The 22,580-nt window shown below is 40.4% G+C and overlaps 2 protein-coding genes across 3 annotated transcripts in view; one reads left to right on the forward strand and one right to left on the reverse strand.

Moving 5' to 3' along the window:
• fsd1l (fibronectin type III and SPRY domain containing 1-like) overlaps positions 1-11,750 on the reverse strand; it is a 31,095-nt gene extending 19,345 nt beyond the window's left edge. For both annotated transcript variants that reach the window (XM_061215612.1, XM_061215611.1), the window contains exon 1: positions 11,603-11,750. In XM_061215612.1, the coding sequence (XP_061071596.1) occupies positions 11,603-11,617 (15 nt within the window). In that variant the 5' untranslated portion in view covers positions 11,618-11,750. The remainder of the gene's footprint in view (positions 1-11,602) is intronic.
• Positions 11,751-16,429: 4,679 nt separating this feature from the next.
• stbd1 (starch binding domain 1) lies at positions 16,430-20,011 on the forward strand. The gene is made up of 2 exons (XM_061263850.1): positions 16,430-16,870; positions 17,557-20,011. The coding sequence occupies exons 1-2, from the start codon at positions 16,612-16,614 to the stop codon at positions 18,846-18,848; spliced, it is 1,551 nt and encodes a 516-aa protein (XP_061119834.1). The 5' UTR covers positions 16,430-16,611; the 3' UTR covers positions 18,849-20,011.
• The last annotated feature ends 2,569 nt before the right edge of the window (positions 20,012-22,580 follow it).

Consider the following 22,580-nt stretch of genomic DNA (forward strand, 5'->3'; position numbering starts at 1 on the left):
GCTTTTCAAAACAGAAAAGGCTGACCAAGTTACTCTCTGATTCTAAAAAAACAAGTCCACCCGTGGTTTTAGATGTGGTGGTTACTCTAGGTTTTTACTAGTGGCTGCTTAGCCTCTGTCAGGTGCAGCATTTTGTCAATCCTTCAAAGGTAAACTGAAACTGCACTGCGTCATCTACGGTCTATATTCACTCTCCAACTATAGAAGCACCCCACATACAGGACCTCAGATGACCTCCACTATAAATACTGCGATACGGACATGCAGTGAGTCGTCTGGGAAAGGGCCAGAAATGCGCTGGTCAACACGAGCAGCAATGCAAATATAGCGAGATACAGACAGACCATCCAACTGAACCTTTAAAGCATTTAAAATGAAAATGACAAAGAAATATTTAAGCACCTCCAAATGTAGTTCTCATGTATAACAGGAACTCCAACAAAAATTTGAGTTCCACTATATAATTCCGGTGGCTAATATAATGCTAAAGGCTTACAACAAGCAAAAGTTTGAAGTTATGTAGAAGTATAGAATTATTCTTGTGATACAAATAATGTGAAAGATCCTTGTAAAAAATAATTTCCAGGAAAAATAAATATTTTAAACAAGTTTCAGACAGACACTGGTTCCATATTCACCTTCATCTTCCACATTTCATTCTTATTCTGTGTTTCAGTGATGAACGTGTTGGGAGTCCTCGCTCCGCTGATCACCATGGAAACAAACATAACTCACAAGACATCGAAAACAATAGGTAGCTAGCGTTTTGTCAAATAAACCATGCTTAACTACCTTAGATGCACTTCATATTGCCACAGCAGGCCTATGTGAACTGCAACAGTAACAAAGGCTCAGTATCACAGAGTTCATTACAAGTAATTTTATCCAGAGTGACGTACAGTTGATTAGACTAAGCAGGAGACAATCCAACCCTGGAGCAATGCAGGGTTAAGGGCCCAATGGCTGTGCAGATGTAATTGTGGCTACACCGTGGATCGAACCACCGACCTTGCGGGTCCCAGTCATGTACCTTAACCATTATGCTGCCCCGTTCAGTGGTCTAAGTTACATTGTTGCCCATGTTACCAAAACAGAGCGTTAAAAAACCTACCAGTACCATGATCCACCAAGGTACTGAGTTGCCACACCCACATCATTTTCATCAAAAAGCAACTGAACGTTGTGTGGAAATGACATGGCAGGCCTTTAAGAAAGCCCTACACCGCATTGTTGCATTGACAAAGAATGGAACACTTCACTACATTTTCTACTTATGAAAAACAGTAGCAGTTGCTGTTTTTATACTGCAGAGATTAGGTTAGCTTGCATTCATTTTCAGTAATTCACTTGAAGTTCCATTTTTCTTGGGCAAGTTAAAATAGTTTCCACATTGCTATGAAATAACCTATTGTGAATTAACCAGCCAACACAAAATCTGAATATAGTGCAACTGAAATCCAGAGACAAGTGCGATAAGGACCATAGAGGAAAGTACAGTTCCAATCCTAGCATGATCACATAGACACAACTTGAACCCGTGAAGAATCCATCAATTTACCAACTAGCATACCACGGTTGGCAGCTAGAATACCCTGAATACTACAATGACTATACAGTGCTATTATAATCTATGTCATACACAAGGCTAATCATGGTACTGAGGTAGGGAGGTAGGGAGGGAGGGAGTCTACAATCAGTCCAGTAGACCAATGAGCTGCAGTTTAGGAACAGTGTCAAATGCCCCAGGATTGCGCATCAGACAGAGCAGTAGTCATGCACTTGGCCTTAAACCATGGGTGTCAAACTGAATTCCCAGGGGGCCACAGTGTCTGCAGGTTTTTGGGGTTTCCTTCCAATCAGCTGTCAATGAAGGCCTTGAGAACAAGGTGTGTGCATTCTTTAGCCAATCGATGACTTGAACATCTCAAAAACCAGCAGCCCACCAGGACTGGAGTTTGACACCTGTGCCTTTTATACCATTTTAAATCTGGAGAGATGATGACTCTGCAATAGTGCTGACACCATAAAGACACGGCCGTCACGATGATTGTGAGAGCTCCCTGTATGTCTCCAGATGCAGTAAGCTGCACTATTCAATAAGCTAAGCGATACGTGTCAGCCCCAGTACCATTAGCACAATGGGCCAGCCACACTAAAGGTTATGCTGCTGTAATTATATTACTGTGCTCCGAAAAGAAGCTCCGCCTTAAGTCAATAGCTGCATTCACAGCTGGGCAACACCAACACCTGCCACCCATACGACTGCTGCTCATGACACCGAACAACACAGCACCAGAAAAAAATCGATGTTTTTAAGTGAAATGTTTGCATTTGCTGAAAGCCTCAAAAGACAGGAAATGAAATTACATGACATTACATTAATGGCATTTGGCAAACACTCTCATCCAGAGTGACGTACAGTTCATTAGACTAAGCAGACAATCCTCTCCTGGAGCAATGCAGGGTTAAGGGCCTTGCTCAAGGGCCCAACGGCTGTGCGGATCTTACTGTGGCTACACTGGGGATCGAACCACCGACCTTGCGTGTCCCAGTCATGTACCTTAACTACTACGCTACAGTCTGCCCCAAATTGATCAGCCCTAACGCTGACATCAGCCTGCTCCTCACCATAACAGCACTGATATAGCCTGATTCCAACACGGCCACATTTGTATTTTCAGTGCACAAGAAAGAAATCAACCTTAAAGGCTTGTTCTGCTTGCCCTATATATTAACTCATGCAGAAGCTTCACAGCCAATCCACGTGCTTGTTGTTACATTTGTCCTTTGTACTCCCTAGAGCAGGGATGAATATTTAGCTCACAATGTTCGGGTTTATTGCTGCCATAAAATATCCTGTTTTCATGAAGTAAACACTTTTACCTCTCCAGTGGTTTGTCTAGTGTGGTTTTACTATGTTTAACTATTCAAAGAAAGGACTTTCTGCACACTAATATAAAGACTAGGCTATATTATTACCTGTCAAAGTATAAAATATGTATTATCTAGATACTATAATGATTTATAATTGCAGTTAATTCGAAGGATGTTGGTTACTTGTACTAACTGTCTGGCCTATTTCAGACCTCTGCATATCTCTTTAAGCTTTGATTTACTGTTAAATGATAATTGAAGCAACATTGCTTCGGGTGAGAAAAATGAAGTGGCTCCAGAAGAAAAAGAAATCCCGCTAAGTTGCGATCTTGCGTTCACCCTACTCTTCCAGTATCTTTGGAAACGGTTTCACAGATGAGCCGTTTGTTGCTTCAGGATATGAACGATGGTGCTGAGCTGAGGTTGCGTGCCGAACGGTGAAAATAAAATCTGTAATCCACGGCAATAATGAAAGATAAAGGTAAAAAACGCATTTCAATGAGCCCAAGTGACTCTTGGAAAATGTTCCGCTTCTTCCAAGCAAGGGCAAAATGTCACATGAGGCAAGGCCCATAAGGTAAATACAAGACAATTTGCCATCCATCACGTGATGCTAACGCTGAGGCAGTGTGACGTGCCCGCGTCGCTGCTCTCTTAGCGCTAACGTGGAGGCAGCCTCCCCAGGCGCACGGCGTGCAGGAGGCCTCCTGCAGCAGCGCACGCGGGAGGAGGGGGGGCTGATGCTTCATTCACACACACACACACACACACACACGCACACGCTCACACACCAACGGCGATTGGCTGCCGTGCAAGGCATCAACCAGCTTGTCAGGAGCATTTGGGGGTTAGGTCTTGCTCAGGGACACTTCGGGATCGAACCGGCAACTCTCCGACTGCTCTTGCCGCCTGAGCCAATGTCGCCCCTCTTATTCAAAGCAATGGAGGCAACATGTTATTCTTACGCAGAATCCAGTGGTACAGCTGGACATCTGCTGAAGGAATTGATGCTTAAATGACTTGCTCTAGGGGACAATAGTCACACCCCACCAGGGAATTCTATCAATTTCTACAACCATTAGGTTACATGACTGGCCCGGTGCTAGTCGTCTGTGGTGTTATCAGTGGGTAAACATTTCAATCTGCAATCCCTGCAAATATCTTCCTTCACCTTGTAACAGGAACAGGAAAAGACACCATGCCGCTATCCTTCCCAGAGGTTGCACCAAGTACCAAACCAGGGGTGCCAATAATTATCTTCTTTTTTTTTTTTTTTTTAATGAAATGAATGTTTGGCTTTGTTTGGTCCAGTATTTTTCACATGTTCAGCATTTTGAGTTTATCTCCATAATCATATTGTTTAATAATTCTGGAGCCCACTGTCTGTTATTGTATTTAATGAAATCATTTTTTGAAACATCAACGTTTGGAAATCTCAAACTATTAGTGTATCTTTTCTACTGATAGACTAATACAGAGAACAAAAAAATAAACGTTGACAAATTTATATGTAAAAAAATATATATACTTTTGCACAGTACTGCATACACAAATATAATTAAAATGAAACTGATTGTAGATACTTTTGTTAATATACTTTAAAAACACAATACTAGAATTACATTAAGTCCAAATAACATTAAAATATGTTTGGCAAGCCAATCTTGACAGGCAATCTGCAGGCTACATGCTAAGGACATGATGAAACACAAGGATCCCTTGTCCTTGTTAATTCCACCAACAAGAAAAACAAACACTAGAGCAGTCCAGTGGGAATGCTTAAGACCAAAACAGGGACTGTGAACTGCAACCACACACAAAAGAAAACTGGTATACTCTACATTGCTGTATACACACACATACACACACACAGGCTAAAAATGGGTGTATCAGATATCCAGCAGACACAGATGGCTTCAGCTCTACAATAAGAGGTGCGGTCTGATATTTTCCATTTGTCATTTAGCCTCTGTTGTACCAGGGGCATTCCCATATCCATCGGGGATGGGGGGTGGGAGTAGCAGAGTGTAATTGCTTGATGTAAGCACTGAAGGGGGTGGAACTCTATGATATCTTGTTTAGAAAAAGAAGCCCCACCTGGATGGCCCACAATGCATTGCACTGTCTCTGGAGGGGGCCCAGTCATCACTCAGCAGGCCATGATCAAGCAGATTTTACGATCAAGTCACTTCTGTATTTATAGCTGATGAGAGGACATAGATAAGACTCTGACTGAATAATATGTACTAAGGGGAAACACTTATGATCGCCCCCCCCCCCCCCCCCAGGTTCTGAACCTTAGTCTCCAATTTTGCTTCTTAAAAAGAAGGTAAGTCCACACTCAAAGCAGGTATTGTATGCCACAGTTTCAAAACAATTTGTTGTAAGTGTGGCTATGTGATCATGTGAATATGCAAGTCACTGAGGATTATGGAATACTTACCCTCAAAATGTATTTAACGCACATAGAAATACGGCAAACAATGTGTGCAAAAATATATTCATTTTTGGCATAGCTGGTATGACTACAGGCTCAGAGTTTACACACAAACCAAACTGAGAAACAAATGAGTGTACGATTTGTTCTAGTTCATATCACTTTACATCGCTAAACAGCTGTCCCAATGTTTTATATTAAAATCTAGACATGGAAAACAACTAAAAATTGTGCTGCATTTGCAACGCTACTCTGTCAACGCATACAGCCCTGCTCAACTGTTGTGTCCAACGAGAGACACAACTGGCCCACTGAGCTACAGTCCAAACTCCCTGGATACACGAAACGAGCAGACTCATGTTGCATAACCATGACCACGGGTGATGTGACATTCTGAGGCAGATGTTCGCACATGCGAACTCGCATACGTCTGTATCAACCTGTGTACACTCACTGAGCACTTTTTCACGAACATCCACGTATTCACGTAATTATTTAATCAGCCAATTGCATGGCAGCAGTGGAATGCATACAATCATTCATATACGGGTAAGGAGCTTCAGTTAATGTTCACATCAACATCAAATGTGATCTCAGTAATTTTGACCGTGGAATGATTGTTGGTGCCAGACTTGAGTATCTCAGACACTGCTGATAGCCTGGAATTTCCACGCACAATAGTCTCTGCCGATGGCAGAAAAAATGGCCAGACTGGTCAAAGCTGACAGGAAGGTGATAGCAAATTACCACACATTACAACAGTGGTATGCTGAAGAGCATCTCTGAACACACAACACGTCAAACCTCTAAGTGGATAGGCTACAGCAACAGAAGGTAACTTAATAGGTCTAGAAAATAGGTCTAATAAATACCTAATAAAGCGCTCACTGTGTGTATGAAAAAGCCAATTAGAGCAGGAAATGCAGTTCAAAAATAACACAGCATGTCCACGTGACCGGCCAGCATTTCCTCACTCAAGCATGTCTTCCACACCACATCAGACAAACCCTTGGCTGAGCAGTGCATGATGCTGTGAGAAAGGGGTACAGAAAGAGAAATGGAGGATTGTCACTGTGTTGTCCTGCTCATTACATCATTGGGAGAGGACACGAGCGGGAGTAGACATTGCTTACGCTGCCGTGTAACTGAGCCATGTAACTGAGCTATCTCCCTCATTACCCCAGATACCCAAGCTAACTAAAAAAGTGACTGTAGGCCCCATGCAGTGGCAATGTACAATGACTTCACTTAGGTGTACGGACAAGCTTGCATAACGCATGCTGCAGCCACTTACGCACATGAAAGAAGCAAGGGACGGGGTTTAATCCACCTAACTCGCTAATCTGACGATATGCCTTCTATTTTCAGCATGTCCGAGCCATGTATCAATGCCAGGGCTCCTAGGCAATCCTATTTGTCTGTCAAACCCTGGCCTATCCATAGTGATTTAAATAAGCAAACTTTTAAAATTGAATTCATTATCATAAATGCATAAACATACTGCCTGGGGGATAAGTATTAAATAAAAAGTAATAAAAGTAAATATTTACTTTAGAAAGACTAAACTAAATTAATTCAAGAAGCTTCAAGACGTTTTACACATCCATTGAGAAGATACTGTATGTTTTGAGAACAGCCCAAGGTCACCTTGATAGGCCTTTGTGGGCAGCCTGTTGAGTAGTGGTTAAGGTACATGACTAGGGGTTGTCCCCTGCTTAGTCTCATCAACTGTAGGTCACTTTGGATAAAAGCATCAGCCAAATAAGGCTCATTCATATCAATGAACCTCTATTCTGATTGGCTAGCTGGCTCCAATGAATTTAACTCTGTCTGTGCCGAGTGCTGGGATTCGTTCTGGCTACAATGTGGGCTGTGCTGAGGCAAATCGCAGTGATGTCATAACTTCATGGAAGTCCAAACGATATATTTGGAGACTGTATTTTGATACTTGCACAAGGTTTTTATAACACCTGCAACTCCTTAATTTTCCCCCAATATGTGACCCTTATCATACACTTACAACCACACTATCACACCTTTCACTGATACACACTTAACGGTATAAATGGAGAATGAAATGTACAGAGAGATACATAGTATAATATGCAAAGTATTGACATGTTGTGTACATCTGAGACAGAATATCTGAACCATTTATTATGTGGAGATAAATGTGCTCTATACACAGGCCCGGTGCCCTCTGTCTTTCAGGCATAACTCTTTTTTTTGGTTCTAATTTTTTCCCATTTTCTCCCAATTTGGTGGCCAAGAATTGTACCCTGTTTATTTCAATGGCCATGTTAGTTGAGAAAACCCCACTATGACCCCGGCCAGAAAGAGCCACTTCGTCTAGAGCCCCAAACTGATTCTGAGGTGATCAGGGCACTTTACATATGCCAAATGAACATAATGCAATATAACAGTAGACAAAATGAATCGTTCTACTTTAAATTCTCTAAGAATGTACCTGCAATATAGGTAATTTCAATGGTATAATTAAAAATATAAGCAGAAAATCAGTTTGAACTCAAAGTCAAACAAAACATCCTTTTACTGCCCGTCTATATTTAATCGGATTTGCCTCTTCTCTTATGATGTTTCGTTCACATGGAGACTCAAGCCATAGCCCCTTCACAGACTGGTGCATGGTGTAAGGTCAATTTCTCAGAAAATACTGAAAGTATATACAGTACGTTCTGCAACGAAAAGGATGGTGTCAATATTTCCTTTAAGGACAATATCTCATACTGTTCCCACAATGACCTATTGTGAATATTATGAAAACAAACAAAATATTCCTGTTGGCCCATAGTCTTCACGGTAAGGGCAAGCACAGCATGGAGGAAAGATCTTGAATTGACAATGTTTTTGTAAATAGAAATGTCCCAGAAAGAGGTCAAAACTGACATCTACTATCAGTACATTAACCATATAGTGCAGTGTATACATAATTTAATTAAACTATAAACTACAAAACTAACAAGAACTCTGAAAGACTGGTACTTTCCACATACCGCTTTGTTTGTTTCACAACTGTTTGAGGCACTTGCAAGGTCTTAGATTTTAGAGGTTTGCAAAGTCAGCATATGATCTGCTGCTTACACTCAGCTGGCTGTTTGATGTTCACCAATTTCCTTGATATTTCATCCAGTTGGGGGTTTCAATTGTAATATGCTCTCATTTGATTGAATATTATGTAATGACTCAAATGTGTCCAACACGGTCTCTTTTACTGTATATGTTGGAAAGTATTTATTTGGTGCATTGTATCGATATGCACAGCAGAAGAAATCATTTTTCATTTTCAAAAAACATTCCAACCATCTCAGGATTGTAAGATGGAAATTCAAAAATAATTTTCAAAATTAACAAAAACACTAAATATTCTAGCCAGGCAATGACAGTTACTTCTTGGGGGGGGGGATCAACAACAAAATGACACCAACATGAAATACTAAAATGTACACAGAGGAGAGGATTCTTAGATTAAAAGTGCGACAGGCACATCCTGCACAAGAAGGCCCAGGAGAAAGGAAGCTGGCTCCTGGCCTACTTCTATTTCTGTGGCATTCTGACCAGCAAGGGACAAGACAGTAGACCACTGGCACTGGTAAATGTCAATATGCTCGGTGCAGCACTTGTATACAGTAGAAAATCTGCTAGACAGAGGAGTGTGGTACAGTTAAGAGGAAGAATACCGCGGTAACAGGTAAGGGGCGTAATACGTTCTGAACTAGATCCTCCTGGAGAGGAGTGCCCCACGTTACTTCTCTGAATTGGCAGATTGCGTTTCGCCCACACATTTCACTTTTTAACGTCCCCCCCTCAAGAACAATCATTAAAAATCTAGCCGAAATGCATTTTCTGTGCTTGTGGGGAAAACGTGAATATCGTATTACTCCTCGAATAACAGGTATAGCAGATCACAGAACACTTCCCCTGTGCAAGATGAAATTTCATCCAGCTGTACAGTAGTGGGAAAAAATCTCAGATTACAAAACGGAGCGTTAATTTAACTGTACTTCACTATACGTGAAGAGGTATGGGGAATACTGTGGAAAAGACCGCTGTTCTCATGTTCAAAAAGAAATAGGGAAATTCACGAATATCGTATCAAGTCTAAAACGTAAACTTTTACAGGCGGTACTGTAGGAAAATACTCCAAATGGGCAACTGCAAGGTTGTAATTCTGATTCCCGGGTTGGGGCATTGCTGCCATTGTACCCTTGAGCAAGGTAACTTAAATTCCATCAGTGAATATGCATCTGAATGTATGTAAAAACAATGTAGGTTGTTTAATTTGCTCTGAGCTGTTGCTCTGAACAAGAGCATTTGTTACATGTCTGGAAAGTCATTTTAAAAAGGCAGATCCAAAAGCACATATATAGGCAACTGTATATATTGTATACACCTATATTGTAAAAAATAAAAAATAAAAAAGTCTATAACCAGCATGCTGACAGTTATAGCATATACACAGTGACTGGCTGACTATTTGAGTGTCATACACGAAGATTTTAAAGTTGTGTTAAAGTTGAACTCAACCCCCCAAAAACTAACATTCAATCATTTTAATTAATTCCCAGCTTTTTTTTCCATAGGTGCCCATTACACTTAAAATCCATACCAAACGAGCGGCAAGGACTACAGGAAGATATCGTGTAACAAACACTTAAACATTAAATATTTAAGAAAGAGGTTATTTTACACCTGATGAATTACACTTTCAAACTGAAAGCCTGAAAGGCAAACGCTCTCGTAACTCAAATTCTCACTTGCAATGTCTTAATATGCTTTCAGATTAAAATTCTAGCGCTCCACTTTCAAGACTAATGTAGCCGAAACTAATGAAAATATAATTAAAACTGTTGAAAATATAACTCAGGTAACGCAAGTAACACTCTTTCAAAACATTCTGAGGATACATCCGGAGCAATTCTAACTACGCTTTTATTTTACAAATCGAAGAAGATCAGAAAGACAGGTGGTTGAAGTTCCGTTTTAGCCTAATTGGGTGGAGTTTCCATTAAAGAAGCAACAAGTGTTACTTAGAAAAATTACTACATTTTTAACAAAATACAGCATGAAAAATGACGACTCTGTTCAGATCTTTCATCAATCTGACCTTATCATACACTCAAGAAAGCATGCTTACAGATAGTGTACAGTAAATGTGTTCGTACGACGGCTGTATGTATTCCAAGAACCCTCCCACTACACCAACAGAAATAGCCTACTTCCAGAATGACTGCAGCTGCACCATCCCCCCCCCCCCCCAAAAAAACTGCATATAACTTTGCACGATTACATATTTCACGACACTTTCATTTCAGTATTACATTACTGAACGTGCATGCGTATGATACAGACGGTATCAAGTAAGATAATTCCATCACACAGCGATAACACCAGCTATCTTACGCGAGTACAAATTGGCTTTCACAACTAACGCTGCTAGCCCTAACATGAAAATAGCCAAGTAAAACCTAAAAATAGAGACTTAATCTTTGACATGGGTTTTATTTCCACGGAGCAGCTGCTGAAGCGAAGTTTTGACAGTTCCACTGACAATATGTGGCAATTCAAAAATCACCAGAGGCTCTTTTTGATAGGCTAGCCTACATACTTTGAAACTATCCCGGCCCGGAAGGCGGACTGAATGAAAGTTTATCATGCAATTAAACAATATCTACAGACGCGATTAAATTGATCGACTCGTCAGCTGTTATACATATAGGCTACCTTATTCAATTTTAAAAGCCGACGCATAACGTTCCCAAGAAATAGCATAGACCACAGCTAACTAGCTAGTCAAGCAGTGCAAAATATTGCGCTATTTTTCCAACAAGTCATTTCAATAGCATTCTCCATAAAGGTATTGCATGATGACTTGCTACTTTATTCCCCCCAGACGCCGTTGTGTAGCGTTGCTGTAGAGTGTCGTAAACAAATAAGTAGTTACACATTAAATCGTGGATTAGTACATTAGCTATCTTGCTAGCTAGTTGATGACAATAGATTATATTTATATTTCCATAAAAAATACAAATTACCGAGGGCTAACGGTCCCCATCCTGTTTATTTATATACATATTGCTCTGCATTCACATGCATAAATCCATTACTTTTAAACTTTTGTTCGGTTGGCACACCCCACCACAATCATTTGCTAGCCGGTTAGCTAGCTAACGGTGCAGATCACAGCAAGCTTTACATTGCAGCAATACGCAGCGCACGCACTTGACTTCATTGCACTTGTTAATCGATGTCAATACAAGATATGCCACTTACTTTTTGAGAGTCCATACTCTACTCAAAATATGAAAATGGGAAAAAATCAAACACAGTTAATGGAAAATAGAAGTTTCTCGGAGATGAAGACGATGTTTTACAACAGTATAACAAGGCGGAGCACAACGAACATGCGCAATACATTTGGATTCCCTCACGTCAAGCCAAGCGTACTTTAAGTGGCGTCCAGTAATAGGGACGAGCACGAAATTCGAGTTAACAGCCCAGAATTCAAATATGTATTTAACACCATGGGTCAGTGGCTTATGTTTGAACTTAAATATACTTTATACCGCAAACTTGGATCTACAGCCTAGTGTTTCATAGTCGGTGTTTTACAGGAAATAAAATATTGTTCACTGCCCTCGTGCAGACTAACCCTATGCATTTTGCAGTCATCCGCTGCATAATATATTCAATGTGGTGAATTATTTTCGCACGAATATAGATTCATTTGCGCACATAACAACATATAGCGAGCAGGAATAGCAGGTACACCCAGTCGACTAACTGATTTGTCACGGAAACTAAGCTACGGCTTACAGCGCCCTCCATTGGCCAATGCTTACTAATTTACTGCATTGGCAGTCTTCTTAATGAATTAACATACTGTTCTTATACAATTTTATGACTGGGACCCGCAAGATTGGTGGCTCAATCCCCGGTGTATCCATGAAAAGATATGTTCAGCTGTTGGGCCCTTGAGCACGGCCAAGGCCCTTAACTCCACATTGCTCCTGGGGGAATTGTCTCCTGCTTAGTCTAATCAACTGGAAGTCGCGTTGGATAAAATAACCTAAATAACCTCCAATGTAATGTAAGCAAAACCTTTGTTTATTTTACAGTATATTCGAAACAGACAACTAATACTTACCCAGCTAAAAAAGCAGCACTTGCTTTTTTCCCCAAATACAAACGATAGGCCTTTCTCCAAATCGGAGAGCTAAGCGTTGCTCTACAGCGAGTCAGGATTTCATATCGTTATAGCTCTAGTGACCGCCTAATTGCATATACTGTAAGCCACGGCGCGGCGGTAACCCCAAAGCACATATCTCTGATCGCTTCACAGAGACAGAGTAGTCTGCAAACAGCATGCTTACCTTTTGCATCATAGATGGGGCTCACGGCAGTGGCCCTGGAGTAGTTTGCCACCTGCTGGTGGTTGTGCAAAAAACATCTAAAGGATTATGGGTAATCATGGTACAAATGACTGCTCCGTCTGTTACCGACCGAAAAAAAAGAATAGAAGTCCACTAGGAATTTAATCAAAGGCAATACTTTGTGATAACAATGGTTATAAATCAAGAGGCGTAGCAACGAATATTTTCTCACCTAAAAAAGAGCAAAGTTTTTTTTTTACAAATGGATATCTCCAAACTAGAGCTGTGTTCTGTGATAGCGAATAAACCCGAAATGCAACGCGGCTGCCCTCTACTGTTGGAACCTCGCACTTTTTCAAAACGTCAAATAAAACCACTGCATATTCAAAACAGACAACTAATATTTAAAAAGCAAGAAAACGTATGAATTACCTGTGTTCTCCTTTGAGGAGATGAGAAAGGACGGGAGTCTCTTAACAGTGGAGATATATGTTTCCCAAATTGTGTGAAGATACGAGATTATGAGCCCGAAACGCAATTTAGCCTGGTGCAGAGGAATAGCTGAGTGGACTACATCCTGAAGTCTGTGGAGATGAACCTGCCTTTCTTCAATGGATCGCCAAGAGTTGCATTAGGATCGATCCAAATTGTAATTGGGCGTAAAATAAAAGATCAAAAATACACTGTAATTTCAAATTAAGGAGGGACAGCCCTCCAGATTACTTTTCAGATTGTATTTCAAGTTTCTAGTTTAATTCTGGGTTATTTGCTTTTCCAAATAAAATGTGACATTAGAGTATGAACTTTGGTCTAATATTATTATATTATTAGGGGTCAATCATAGTGGTGAATAAATGCGTATGTAGAAGAACGTCCATTTTAATAATGGAGACTAGCCTGACCAGAGCTTGGAAGATGGGACCATTTCTTGAGATCAGCCTCTATTTGTTGGAAATGTTTTGAAAGTTTTTAGGGCAATAAACTGGAGTGAGGGATGGATATGAACACCAGGATATTTAAAATCTTTCATTATTGGCATTTGTGAGGGCAGGGCATTTTTAGATATTGCAGATATTGTCCAGTTTATTTTGTATCCTGATACGGCACTAAACTCATTAAAGTGGATAGAATATGTGGTAGCATCATTAACCAATAACAGGATATCATCAGCATGCAGGGATATTTACAGGGATATTTCACGTTGAGTGTTATCGGTCTGATGGATATCGGTTGGAAAACTGATTGAACCAGTGGCTCCAAGGACAGAGCAAACAGAAGGGGTGAAAGCAGGCAACCCTGAGGAGTTTCTCTGGAAATGAGAAACTGCGGAGAGCGAATATTATTGGTAAGAACCATTGCAGAAGGTGTGATATACAAAACTGTAAGCATATGAATGAGATCAGTTCCCAAACCCCCCAGAGAAAGCCCCACTCCAGCTGATCAGAGGCTTCTCTGCATTAAGTGAAAGCTCTGCACATGGGGTGTGGGCATCTCCGGCATATATTATGACCAAACCTGTTTGGTCATGATATATGACCTTAGTTTTATGTATCAATACGATCAGCTAGAACCTTTGCATATAGCTTCGAATTAGAATTAATTAAATAAATTGGTCCGTAGTTTGCACAATATGTGGGGTCTTTATTTTACTTTAAAAATACAGATATTGCAGCCAAATGTGATGATAATAACCTAATTAAAGAAAAATCACCAAATTAACAGCTTAAATACACTAAAAAATACACTCAACAATGAATATGGGCAAACAACTCTGTTGTAGAACTGAGAACAGACGGTGTCATACACAATCCATGGGTTTATTTTGGTTGCGCATGGTGTCGTAAAGCACATCCATAGCTGTTTTACTTTCCCACCCAATGCAGACAATCCACAGTGCTCATTCCTCATTCATGTTGAAGAGAACAGGGGACCTTCACTCGGCAGACCAGGGCATGGAGATACAAAGGGAATCCTCTGTAATCTCTCCTTGGGGGTCTGCATGCTCCCATTATCTGTGAGAGCTTCCAACTGGGACATAAGTCCCCAGCTTCAATCAGAAGCAAACAATAGCTCATAAATCACAAGGATGTCCATACTCTGCAGGCCTGTTAGGAATAAAAAGATGAAAACATAAGATTCAGCATTAAAGATATATCCTGAAAGGTGAATACAATGTGTGACATTCTGAGTGCCCGGCACACACAAGCTAATTACACTGACAAAAAAACAGAACCAGAAAAGATACGTGCCCAACAGCATATCTAAAACAATGCAATCATAAGGTCACGTTACTGTACAATGTCTCAGTAAAACTTTTAACAGCCATATGAATTTCAAATTATTAGTTTGAATTTATATCAATGTGAGATAATCAAAGAATCTGAAAATGGGAAATGGGAAAACATATAATCTAATGTGACCTGTATGACCTATTGTCAGTATGAAGTAATACCCTACTTTATGATTGTTTGTTTAAATTATTTAAATTATTGAATTGCACAATATGCACTGTGGATGAGATAGTGTTCAAGTTACATCCCTTCCAGTGGAAGCTCAAACAGAGCCATACTGTTGTAGTATTGCGCCAGGTATTCAAAATAATGTGATTTAAGAAGACACTGGCCTCCTTAAATCTGACAATTAATATGAGGTGTGATGTTCCACATTGTATTGTTTATTGTATTGTTAATCAAGTCAGCCAGAACTATTGATCAGGCATGGTTGAAGTGCTAGTGTTCGAGACTTGAGTTGATAATCTCACAGAATATAAAGGTATACTTATTTTCCCCCCAGTATCCCCATAAACAAATTATAATAAATAAACAGTTGTACCTTACTATTGTCAGGAACATTGTGGTTTTTGCTTTGTAATATTGGTTCAGGACTGTGTCACAAGAAATAGCTGAATTGTAAACAAGGGTTAGCTGTGCATTCTCTGTAGTACCCCGTAAAACTTCTGTTAGAACATCAAAACTCTCTCTGCCCAAGTTAAGCTCTCAGAATTGCGTTGTTGTGTGATTGTATCTGTGTATCTGTGTATCTGTGTGTGTGTGTGTGTGTGTGTGTGTGTGTGTGTGTGTGTGTGTGTGTGTGTGAGAGAGAGAGAGAGAGAGAGAGAGAGAGAGAGAGAGAGAGAGAGAGAGAGAGAGAGAGAGAGAGCGAGAGAGAGAGAGAGAGAGAGAGAGAGAGAGATGACGGTTGCAGCGTGTCAATGATTTAATAAAATATGGTCTCTCTTGCTAATATGTTTCTGAGTAATCGTTTTTTCATATTGTGCTAATAGCCAAGGACAAACTTGGTAGGTGATGTTCTTAATGAGCTAACCCCCTTCTGTATGTTCTGTATGAAAAATTAAAACGTGTTGCCCATAACGTTTGAACGGCATTTTACTGCGACATAGAGCAAGGACATATAATACAAGAACATTGTGCATGGACAATATCTGAAATACACCGTAGCATTTATTTGAACGTTCCTAGTCGAATGTTCCTGATCGTGTAGGCTGTGGTAGCCTATAATTTGCGCGGAATCGATTAGGCTATCCGTGACGAATTCGTGCTATTTCCGTATAAAACGAACGCTTGACATGTTCGAACTCAATCAATTTCAATTGCTACAAAGGTTAATTTCAAGTTGTATGTGATTGCGACAACGCTGCTGTAGGCAACTGCTTCTTCGGTCGCTGTCCACTCTTTCTTTATTCTCACGACTTGTGTTTAGGTGCTGCAGCGGGACCCCTGTGTGTGAGTTAGCCAATTGGCAGTGAGCTCACCTGATTGCGGAGAGTGATATTACTTGTGCTGCAACAAGGGGTCATTCCGTCCCGAGGCGGAGAGAGGATCACAGCGCAATCGAAGCAGGATTATAGCGACCCAGTGCATCTATCGAGCCTGTTACCACTAAACGACCATGACCAGCGAGCAAAGTAAACCAATCGCTTTGGATGAGCGGGATGTTCATTTGTTTTTTCATATGTTTGGAAGGTACGAGCCAGCGGTGGCTTTGGGAGTTATTGTTATGTTGTCTGTGTGGGCTTTGTTCAACATCCTACACAGAACTATCAGGGGTCAAAGAAGGAAAAAGGACGAAAATGCCCTGGAGACAGAAGTGAGGGCAGTTGAGAAAATGACAATCGAAGAACAACAACATTGCCACACTAAGTCAACAGGTACGTAGCTTAAAAGCTATTTTTGCGTTTATTATTCTGTTTTAATAGCTAATCGCTACATTGTTCTCGGCCGAGTCAAAGTCATACCGAATACTTAGCATGCAGTAGAAATTCTACCATTGATGTTTCACTGGAAAAGAAAAGGCTTCTCTGCTATCGTTTTATTTTGCGTAAGAAAACTTGTTCTTTTCGGCGAAACTATGCGCTAACGAATTGACAGAGGAATATGCTACATTATTATTGAAATTAAAAACTCGCTTTTTTGAATATGTAGTAGGCTAATAGGTTATTCGAATATTAAGGTTAAGAAAGCCCTATTTGTAAAGGGTTATCCTATGATTTTCTCAATTAAATATTAACCTACTGTTGACATTGACATTGTTCCAATGATGTCTGAATGGGGAAATGGCAAAGCAAGGATGACAAATCAAATAGAAAATGTCAAGTATTCATTTTCAAAGCTGGAATGCAAGCAATATACTGAAACATTAAAAAAACGAAGGCATTTCTTTTTTAAGTTTTGGGAAGAATAATTGACTCTTGAAAATGTGATTGAGTGTTAGGCTGATATAAAGGCCTTGTTCTAAATGAGCACTTCATGCAGGTAGACCTCCCACTGTAGACTGTGGATACTTAAATAGGGTGAATGAGAATTGATGTATCACATTTTTATGTGTCTTTTTCAGTTTCAGAGAACCTAAGGGAAGAAGTATCCAAAGCCCAAGACAATAGCACTGGGGAAAGTGGTGGTGTTCTTTCACCGCCACATAATCCTGATCTCTGTGCTGGGGAGCATGAGTTTCATGATCATGCATCTGAGGACCCAGAATCTCTTAAGGAACTTGCAAGCGACACAGAAGTAGAAAGCAATCGGCATCAACATCTTTGTGACAATATGGAGTCTCTTCTTGACAATTTTGATCGTGACATAGAGACAGAAAAGAAGGTTGAGTTCCTGTATGCCAACTTGAACAGCCAGCCAGACCTGCCCTCAGAGAAAATGAGCTTAAGCGTGATGGAAAAAACCCGTAAAAATAGCCACGACTATTTTGATGACAGTCAACGAGTCAGCAGTCAACAGAATGGTTTGATAAACAGTGCTGGTAACATTTCGGTGTTCCAGAAAAACACACACGGTCTGGACAGCAGCCGCAGCTGCCGAGAGGAGCAGACCTGTCGAATAACAGAGATAAATGCAATGGAGACAACTGTGAAGAGCCATCAAGAAGACTACCAACATCTGCGGGAACACTGTGAACATCTGAGCAACTTTCACTACCACGGGCTCCTCAGCAGCCTTCATGAGCGGGAGAGTGACCGCCACCGGCCGCCCAGCGATCTGCCCCGGCTGGATGCCGTTGGTGAGGTTTCGGAAAGTAAGACGAAGACCCTGAAAAGTGGTACGAGCCAGCCCCCGGAGGACAACGGCGAGAAGACCGAGATAAACATCATGGAAGCGACCATGGACTACAACGAGTGGATGAACAGCAGCACTGCGGAAATGAATAAGTCGATCGGTTGGTCCGGGAAAATTATGAATGGCACAGCTGATGTTGGCATTGCAGAGCAGTGCATCCAGAAGCTGGCTGACTATAACCTAGCAAAAATCAGCATCACAAAGGAATCCGGAACAACCTGCACCTTGTTGGACAGCGACCCAGCAGCTGTCCAGCCTACGACCCAGACCGTCGCAGTGAGCTTCTGTGTGCACTACATTACCGATTCCTCCTTTCAGCTCCTGGCTGTAACTGGGAACCAGCAGGAGCTGGGAGATTGGAAGGAGTTTGTCCCCCTCAGGAGGGCGAAGGATGGGTTCTGGGTCAGTTCCGTGGACCTCCCTGCTGATGTTCACGTGGAGTGGAAGTTTGTGGTGGTGGAGAATGGAAGGATCCATCGCTGGGAGGAGTGCAGTAACCGGCACCTGGAGACTGGCTGTGAAAATGTTATCCACCTTCACAAGTGGTGGGGTTGTGTGTGATCACCAGGGATCTCAATGTGAGGTACAATCAAGTGGGTACGGAGCTTAGACCAGTGGTCCTCACTCCTGGTCCTGGACTGCCGCAGGATGTGCTGGTTTTCGTTGTTACTCACCACTTAATTGATCAATTAAAGCAGTTAATTTCACAGTTAATTTCACCTGGTTTCTTGGGTCTGAATTGGCGGCTCTCCAGGACCAGTAGTGAGGACCACTGGCTTAGATTCTACTCCAAGTGGATGATGGTCCATGAAACCTCATTTCCCATGCATTTAGTAACAGCTACTCTACTACTAGAACCGTTATCCTGCTTTTTGAAATGTGCATGTTATATCGTATAATGGACATCAAACAAATATGAATCAGTACACTATCATAATGAGCAATAATGTATAGGACTACAGTACATGTAATAAAAAAACAGTATATGACCTATGATATATTAAATAGACTAAATATAGAAATATCTATGATCAACATGAATGAAATGTAATCCTAAAATTGTCATCGTTATTTTGAAAGGTATAGTTTATGCTACAGACAATTCAATTTTTTAAGAAGATTTTTGAATGATCTGAATGTCTATTTGTCTGTTTGTCTTTCTGTCCACAAGTATATTTTAAATTTGTGTGATCATTGATTATTTAATTTCTTTACAAAATATATTCACCTCATTTAAACATAATTAGACCAAATAACATCCAGATATAGCACATAACTGTGTTTATAAAGCTTTAAAGCCAGGGCATTTTGGCATTTGATATTAGTGCTTTGAGATTTTTTGTTATGTTATTTCAACAAATTGGCCCTTACTGTGCCAATAGTAAAACAGTGAATATAATAAACAAGAGGGTGTGCAGTTTTTATGACACCTTTATATTTGGCCTCATAAAACATGGCAGCTAAATGCCAGCTAAGCTTTGTAATTCTTGAATTATTTTGGCAAATGCTATTGGTTTTCACATGGAATATGCTGTATCTATATTTTATAATCAATGGCATTTTGAAGAATGGAAAGTGAGCTACATATGCTACTCAATGTTTCCAATTATTCATTATTTTCACTCTGTTAAGATGCAAAACTGAATATATATGCAATTTCGTCAAGAAAAAACATTTTTTTATGTTGGAAAATAAATAAATAAATAAATGCAATTTGAAACAAATGCATTGTCTCATGTTTAGGAAAAAGGATACTACTTATGTATTTATTTAAGGTTTGAAGCAATGGAGACCTGCTTGTTTGAATTAAGTGAGTTTGCCTATAAGCTGCTGATTATTTCACATTTTTTGCCTCGGTAAAGTTTTGGGCTGTGTGCATTGTTCATCATACAGGGTACAGAATTTTCACAAACATAATTAACGATACCAAAGGAAGTGTGTTTTGTTATAGGACACGGAATTAAGGGTAAGATTTAACCGAGTAAAAAAAGTTTCTAGCCACTTACTGAATCTCCAACTCTGAGGGTTATCCATGTTGAAATTCCTGTCAGATTTGAGGCTGGAGCAGCAAGAAGGGAGAGGTGTTCTTGACAGACAGGGCCGGTTTCACAGACACAGATTAAGCTCAGTCTTGGACTAAATTCAGTTGTGTATGGATAATCTCATTTCAAAATTGAATTTAGACTAGGACTAGGCTTAATCTACGCATGACGACTTTTTAAAATGGCATAGCATTTGTCATTCTTCCATTAAAATCTCTATTAATTTAAAATCACAGTGGGCTCAAGAATTATTGTATTATAAGTATGGACAAAAATACTGTAAACTAAAATATATGGATGTTGTTTTCACTTAAGCATTTCTGTGTGGATTTCTGTGTGTTTGGAGTCATTGTCATTGTCCTGCTGGACAATCTACCTATGACAAAGTCTCAGCTTCCTCGTAGAGACAACCAGATTTTCTGCCAATTTTTCCTGGTACTTTAAATGTAATTAATTGAGGCATTGATCTGTAGTGCCCTGGCAGCAAAATAATCTCCAAAACATCAATGACCCTCTTTTGCTGCCAAATATGTTGATGCTGCAGACGAACATTCATGTAAATGATTTACTTACGCAGTGAGCTGGTCAGTTCTAGGGTCAGGCAATGAGGAACTAAAACAGAAAGGGGAGAAGCAGATTTTGTCTACACAAACTGCTCATGAAAACAGGATTCACAAGATTAAATGCTTTTGGCTTCTTCTCTTTTTTTGTTTAACATTCTGGATCTTTTTTTTCAATGTATACTGTGCCTGATGGTAAATGACCATTCAAAATCATGAACAGCCCTTTTTGTGGGTCTAGAAATGTACTATTGTTGTTCTATCTATAATAGACTTTGCTCAGCCTGAACAGAAACTGGGAAATTTTGGCATCTTATGGGTTATGGGTTGCCAAAACAGGTTTGATGGGAGGAACAGGCATGAATCAAGGTGAAAAGCCTCAGAATTCTACTCTGTGTTAATACGCAATGACATAATCACTGTGATCCAGGTGATCTGGAAATGGGTCCCTTTGACAAAAACAAGTGATTTGTTGATACTATGCTGTAAGTGCAACACAGGAACATTGTTATGTAGCACGATAAAACACACCTGAGAGGAATTGTGTCCCATTTCTGAAACTATGTCCTGTATTTCATTTTTGCACACACTAATAGACCGGAATAGACTTCCATTGTCAACTGGCACTAAATATCAAAAACAAATTTCCTGATTTTAAGAACATGGGATAAAACATTTGCATATGCTTAATTTTTATTTATTTTTTTAACAATCTATTTGGATCCATCCCATTAAGACCAAAGTAGCAGTAATTAGTATGTTTAGCAATATAATTCAATATATTAGTTGACACAGCTGAACTATTAGACACGCTGCAATCCCAACTCACAGATCAGCCATTTAACACGTGTCCTGATGATCTTGTTCTATTCTACAATTCTCATCTATCTAACATGTTAAATCAGATTGGCCCGGTTGAAAACACACACCGTCTCCTTCCTACGCTCGGCTCCATGGTATACACCTGAGCTGCGTAAAATGAAGGCTGCTGGCCGCCAACTGGAGCGGCTTAGCAAAAAGACTGGACTAACGGTGCACATGCAGGCATATAAAGACCATGTCCTGGCCTACAAGAAGGCTCTTAATGAGGCTAAATCTGTGCATTACACCAACATTATTGCCAGAGGTCAGAGTAACCCTAGAGCCCTCTTCTCCACAGTCAACAAGATACTCCAGCTTACCAAACCCTTTCCACTCACCCCTTCAACTGATATCTGCTGTGAGTTTCTTAATTTTTCCCAAAACAAAATCAACACCATCTACAGTCAGTTTCAATCACTCCCTACTGCTATCACGCCGAGTGGTGCTCCCATTTCCCTTACCTTACCAGCTCAGCTGTTCTCTGCCTTCACACCTGTCGACGAGCACTTTGTCCATGACCTTGCCACTAAGGCTAGGAGCACTACCTGCCTCTTGGATCCTATGCCTACCCCACTGGTCAAAAACTGCCTGCCAGCTCTATGCCCCCTCCTTGTTCATATTATAAATTTATCTCTTTTAACTGGTTCTGTTCCTTGCTCACTCAAAACTGCAGCTATCACCCCTGTCCTTAAGAAATCTGGAGCAGCTGTTGATGATCTGAAAAATTATCGACCCATCTCCAATCTCCCATTCATAGTCAAACTCCTTGAGCGCACTGTTTCTTCCCAACTCCAAGAACACCTGACACCTCACAGCCTATGGGAAGTGTT

This window comes from Conger conger, chromosome 12 (assembly GCF_963514075.1).
Source record: "Conger conger chromosome 12, fConCon1.1, whole genome shotgun sequence".
In the NCBI taxonomy this organism is placed as follows: Eukaryota; Metazoa; Chordata; class Actinopteri; order Anguilliformes; family Congridae; genus Conger; species Conger conger.

Excerpts from the sequence above, each read along its gene's own strand:
- stbd1 (XM_061263850.1), top strand. The coding sequence starts at position 16,612 with ATGACCAGCGAGCAAAGTAAACCAATCGCTTTGGATGAGCGGGATGTT. Across the intron at positions 16,871-17,556 it reads TTGCCACACTAAGTCAACAG|TTTCAGAGAACCTAAGGGAA; the intron begins GTACGTAGCTTA and ends TGTCTTTTTCAG.